Below are 6,686 nucleotides of genomic sequence, written 5' to 3'. Positions count from 1 at the left end.
AAATTCGTGCTGGTCCTGGTGTGATCCAAGGACGTGAAAGACAATGGCGCTGGTAAGATGTTGGGGAGGAGCGGTAAGGTCCTTTTCTCCAGGTTGGCATGGTGTTGTTGAAGATAGGTCGTTTTGGGGGAACTCGCTTAGTTGATGGTACTCAGGATCAAACTGCAACAAAATATATGCAGCAGTCCCGGGTGTTATACCCTTAGGATATCTCCACCAAATTATCACCGGGGAAAATTAGTGTCAAACTTTCCGGCAACAATAAAACATAAAAATGCTAACGATGGACTAGCATTTTATTATAAACTTAGGTCGGTAGGGTGAATTCTGGAAATCCAAAAATTGCACCCGAACAATCCGAAGCTTAGGAGTTACTGTATTGGGGATTAATTTCACGGGTTGTAATTTTCACGGTTTTCTCTCATCGGACACGATCGCGGTTTCTTGAATTCGCGGAATTCTTGTGTTATAGACGTTACCTCCCTTGTCTATATCCGTTTAATCCATATCATAGCTACATGTAAACATTTACCAGCGTAATGTCTTATTTCACGAACAACAGGGTAGGTTAATATAAAATCGCTAGACTTAATAAATAGTTGACGATTAATTAAATCATGTGCAGTTATCAAAAGTCCTTGACTATAAACGTCAAATTACTTTTCTGTATGCTGTAACAATGAGTGCATGTACACCCCAAGATCTTCGAAACAACGCAGCGAAAAAAAAACCACTGGACAGTAATAAATGTGTTAATGTAGGTCGACGAAATAATATCCTTCCAAATCTTCAGTAAGTTTGATAGTTATTTGAATGATTTTTTAAAATCAAAATGTCGATAAAACTATAATATGCATGATAATGCAGGTAACAAATACACCGTGCGTGGTAACTTTAGTTACGCACGGGTAATGAAAACTCATGGCCCACGTGTTTTGATTGATGAAACATGTAGCGTTGGCTATTAAAAAGCCTTTAATCAAATACAGGTTATTATCTGTTGATTTAAATTAATGTAAAGCGTGCTAATTAAAATAATTGAATGACAAGTACTACTCGTAATTACTGAAATGACCATGTACTGTGGTACCTATCGTATTTAAACCTATCGTAGTCTCTTCTCAAATTTCCAAATAAAACATTAAGATTTTTGAAAAATTATTCACTGTTTTTTAAATTCACGGATTTGTTATCACCGTGAATATAGCGAATATTAACACCGCGAGTTATTTTCCCCCTATACAGTAACTGATTAACAATGATTCGTGTAACATATAAATGATAAAATATAACAATGGCAATTAACACAATTCTGAGCATGAGTGACAGGTGGCTGGGATAGAATAACTCATGACATATAGAGTAGAATGGCACATTTTGAGTAACAAAGTAATTATCATAATCATAGTGTTTCATGGTGTTAAAAGTAATTATATTTAATTAAATGTATATTTCAAGGTCAGCTTAAATGTCACTAAAATTGTTTTTATCAAAAATCACACCGTGATACATGAATGTTTGCATCGAATCCAGCAAAACTGACGTATACAGGCGTGGTAACGAAGTGACATTGGCAGAGGTAGGAGGGAAGCTGTGTCTGTATCTTGGATTAAGCATTATTTAAATCTAGCCGAAATTCAGGATAAACCAGAGGAATATGTATTCAGAGCAATTAGATTTTACAAGTCATGTGGAAAATATATGTTGTGCGGTATTAACAAGCCGATTTCATATACAAGAGCCCGAGAGTTATTGTTAGAAGCTTTGGAAAAAGTGGGAATAGATTCAAAAGGCTTGGGTTGCATAGTCTGCGAAGTGGAGGGGAAACGACTGCAGCCGAGAAAAATGTGTCGGAGCGTCTGATCAAAATACATGGACGTTGGAAATCTGACTATTCCAGAGACAATTATATTAAGGATTGTATAGATAACAAATTGAAAGTGTCTAATAGTCTTTTCGTGAAAATATAAATGAATATATATTAATAAATATATATGCAGATATAGTGTGTGTGTGTTTAGACAGGTACGAGCGGTAGAATAACTTTTAAAGCACGCACCTGCTATTTATATGACCATGTCACGTCACATAAAAACCACACAGATCCACCACTCTGTTCACACAGGAAATACCCATAACGACAATAATAATAATTATATTCTCCCTCACTTCGTTCGTCCGAATATAAATTAATTATACTCTGTTCTGTATTGAAAGAATAATCAACTCATATGTACACATGTATGTACTTTTCTCTTTGATTGTTCTACGTTCTGACGAGCAGCATTCCATACATATGAGTTGATTATTCTTTCAATACAGAATAGAGTATAATTAATTTATATTCGGACGAACGAAGTGAGGGAGAATATAATTATTATTATTGTCGTTATGGGTATTTCCTGTGTGAACAGAGTGGTGGATCTGTGTGGCTTTTATGTCACGTGACATGGTCATATAAAGAGCAGGTGCGTGCTTTAAAAGTTATTCTACCGATCGTACAGAACGTGTAAGGAATGGAAACCAGTAAATTAGGCACACACACACATATATATGTGTATGTATATAAGTATTATTTAATGATTTAGAATAACATGTGTTGAAATGAATTCAAATGTGTTGAATTTGTAATAAACGTTTTGACGAGCAGCATTCCATACATATGAGCTGATTATTCTTTCAGTACAGAATAAAAAGTATAATTAATTTATATTCGGACAAACGAAATGAGGGAGAATATAATTTTATATACCATATATTTACAAAAAATGGAATACCAAACCCGATCAAATTAAACATAATTGTCGCATAACAGCACACTCCCCGTCTAATATCTAAAATATTACCAAATTAAACAAACTTACATACAAGTATATACAATGTGTAGCGGAACGCTTTCCAGACAATAGTAACGTACGTTCTAAGAAATGACAATTAAGAAACTTGATGGACCATCAAATTCAAAAAATATCAATATCATGGAATATGATATGTACCAAATATTCACTTTGAAACACAGTTAACACACATGACTGAAGATAGTGAAATTATCAACAATACTTCATAATTCTTGATGAAACATCGAATTATCAAAAATATTTTACCATGGATCATGATAAAACAATATGCATGTACTCAACACATGACATTCATATAACATCTGTCACAACATTTTACAGATCAGATTTTGTGAAACACAATTATCATGGAACATGACATCACAAATGACACAATTTTGTTGATAACACTATTTCACATCACAGAATTTTCCTATCCACTTGTAAGGAAAACCATTTCACATACAGGACGCGTGTAAATCACATTCTGTCTATCCTTTCGAACACGAACGCGAGCTTTGCGGACTTTACCATCACCGCTTTCAAAGGTTTCAGTTATCACACCTAAAGGCCAGTTGACGCGATTCACTGCTGCATTTTTCAAAAGAATTACCTCACAGATTTTCAAATTTGGTCAGTCCTCTTTCCATTTGCGTCGATACTGTAGATTGTGTAGGTAATCTCGTCTCCAGTGTTTCCAAAATATGTCGGAGAGTACTTGTACATGTTTCCATAGTGCACGAAACATGTCTTTTGTGTCGATGCTTTCTGGTAAAACAGGTAAGAAGTTAACTTTTCCTGTCAATAACATCGCAGGACTGAGTACGAGTGTTGATTCTGGATCTGTAGAAATCGGTACCAAAGGTCTGGAATTCATAATGGCGCAAACTTCTGCCATGAAAGTAGTTAAGGACTCGTGAGTTAACTGTTTGGCATTTGGATCCAGCAGCATGGAATCAAGAATCCTCCTTGTCAGACCAATCATGCGTTCCCATGAACCTCCCATGTGGGACGAATGAGGGGAATTAAAAATCCACACTGCTTTAGTTTGATTCAAATAGTTATTGATGGGGCCCATCTTCTACATTTAACCCTTGTATGCCAAGTTCATCTGTTGCACCAACAAAGTTCGTGCCTCTGTTGGATCTGAACACTTTCACAGGTCCACGTAATGACTCAAAGCGGCGTAAAGCATTAATAAATGAAGAACTTGACATTTCTTCTATGATCTCTATATGAACTGCTCTTGTAGACAAACAGCTGAATATAATAGCCCATTGCTTGCTGTTGATCACTCCACTGCGCGTTTTCCTAGCTACCACTTTCTATGGGCCGAATGTATCTATCCCGACTGATGTAAATGGAGGACCAGATGTAAGTCTATCACAAGGTAGATCAGCCATCTTTTGATATTCAAGGTTCCCGCGCAATTTCTTACATGTAACACACTTGTGAATGTATGATGATACAGTTCGTTTTGCACTGATCAACCAAAATCCATTCTGCCGCAGGGCTCCTTCAGTAATATGTCTACCTTGATGTCTGACGGATTTATGGTAGAACCTTATGAGAAGTGTAGCGATATGGTGGTTTTTAGGAACTATGATCGGATTGATTTCACCTGTTTGTATAACATGTTTCACATTGTTGAGTTGCCCACCAACTCTAAGTAGATCATCACCATCCAAAAATGGATCAAGAGCTGAAATTGTACTGTTCTTTGGTAGAGAGCTCTTTTCCTTTAGACACTGAATCTCTTTGCTGTAAAACTGTTTCTGTAATTCTCGTAATAGGAATTTTTCAGCATCTTCACATGACTGAACACTTATACTTTCTCTGCACACATGCCATCAAGAACACACATGATGATGTTTGTGTTTGAATGTTTGGACAATATGCCGAAGGACAGCAATTGATTTGATTAGAGTTCTCCAGTCTGAATATTTTTCACATAGTTCTGTTAAACTGGAAGGTTTCTTGGATGTTTCAACAGTAGTTTTTGTGACCTTGACATCTGGACGTATTTCTTTGTCATCCTCAGCATCAATTAATGGGTATTGCAAATCTTCAATGGTCTCATCATCATTACACTGTTCTAAAAGCCATCAAGGTCCTTGTAGCCACTCACTGCTTGTTAGTTGTTCACATAAAGTATTTCCTCGTGTAGCATAGTCTGCTGGATTTTTGCTAGATGGTACGTAATTCCACTGATCAGCAGAAGTTCTTTTCAGTATTTTGCACACATGATTTGACACATACGTGTAGAATCGTTTTGTCTCATTATAAAGGTATCCCAGAACAACTTTACTGTCTGTATAGTACTTCACCACACTAGGTTTCATGTCTAACTGTTCTAATACACTATTCCCAATTTCTGATGCAAGGACGGCTCCACACAATTCTAATCTGGGAATAGTATGTCCTTTGACTGGCGCTAATTTGGACTTGCCTAGAATGAATCCAAGGTAGGTATTGTTGTCTGCATCTACGACTTTTAGATATGCGGCAGCTGCAATGGCTTTTTCTGATGCATCAGAAAAAACGTGCAATTCTACGTTGCTGAGATCGCTCAAAGATACAGGTAAATACATTCGTGGAATCCTCTGTTCATGTATAAACACTGTGCCGGATAATTCTGCCACTTCGAAAGTGGCATTTTGGTGCCGGCCAAACTCTTATTTTACATAAAACCCATGTATCCCAAGTGGTAGACCACTCACACAGTTCAAAACTACCTTTGTTACAGGTAAATCTTACCTGTCAGGTGAGATAATCACCTTTGAAAAGAAAATTCCGATGGGAAATATAAAGTTCCTGTAGGAAAATCTGAAATCCTAAGGGATATTATCAAAATCCTGCAGGATTTCTTAATATCCTGCAGGATATTTAAAAATTCCTGTAGGACTTCAATTTACCATGGGAGAATTTAATTTCCTAAGGGAATTTATTTTCCTAAAGGAGAAAAAAAAATCCTATGGGAGGAAATATATCAATAGGAAAAAAAAAATTCTCCTAAGGGAATTTTTTTCTCCCTGAGGATTTAAATTTCCCATAGGATTAAAATTCCCATAGGAATTTGAAAGTTATTCCTATAGGATTATTTTTTTGTGCCATCTTCTTCTTAATTGTATAATCTTAGTTTAAAAAAAAATCCCTTAGGAATTAAAATATTACTCCGATAGGATTTTTTGTATCTACCCATTTTGAGTATGTTGTACTGTTTCCTCTTATTTGTGTGTGGATATCAATGTTTAACAAGAACATAAGTCCCAAGAGCCTTGAATACCTCTTCTGATAAATTGTACAATCCATTAAAAAAACCTTGAAATTCCAAATGTAGGTCATCATGAACTACATTTAGGTTAAAACACTGAAGACCTATGATGCATCAACTGACAAAGGATGATGATTCTAAGCCAATTAGTACCTGAGAGTGACCTACTTTTAAGTTGACATTATCTGAAGACCCAGGATGCATAAACTGACAAAGTTTGGTGATTCTAAACCAATAAGTACCTGAGATATATCAATATAGCAATAAAATTCAAAAAGAAGGTCACTGTGACCTTCTTTTTGGTCGACATTATCAGAAGATCCAAGATACATCAACTGACAAAGTTTGCTAGGTATCATAATAAATTCTTTTATTTAGACAGGATAGCACAGGCTATTAGTACATAATACTAGTTTACATTGTGGTCCTGTATAAAACAAGGTAAAATAAGGCATTCCTTATCATCATTATATGTAAAATTTCGTTTCCCTATTGTGGCCCATCCTACCACTAAGGGTCATGATTTCATTGATTTGAATAAGAAAAATTCATCTACACTACCTAGGGATGTTTCC

At 35.8% G+C, this 6,686-nt stretch overlaps 1 protein-coding gene across 1 annotated transcript; it reads right to left on the bottom strand.

Annotated features, from left to right (window-relative positions):
• Positions 1-4,942: 4,942 nt before the first annotated feature.
• Positions 4,943-5,428, bottom strand: LOC134283301 (uncharacterized). Its single transcript, XM_062765762.1, has one exon. It carries the CDS (start codon positions 5,426-5,428, stop codon positions 4,943-4,945), a length of 486 nt encoding a protein of 161 aa, XP_062621746.1.
• Positions 5,429-6,686: the final 1,258 nt, after the last annotated feature.

This window comes from Saccostrea cucullata, unplaced genomic scaffold, assembly GCF_032062105.1.
Source record: "Saccostrea cucullata isolate Sc308-1 unplaced genomic scaffold, CSIRO_AGI_Scuc_v1 ctg6715, whole genome shotgun sequence".
NCBI lineage: Eukaryota > Metazoa > Mollusca > Bivalvia > Ostreida > Ostreidae > Saccostrea > Saccostrea cuccullata.
This window is presented reverse-complemented; position numbering and strand designations above follow the sequence as displayed.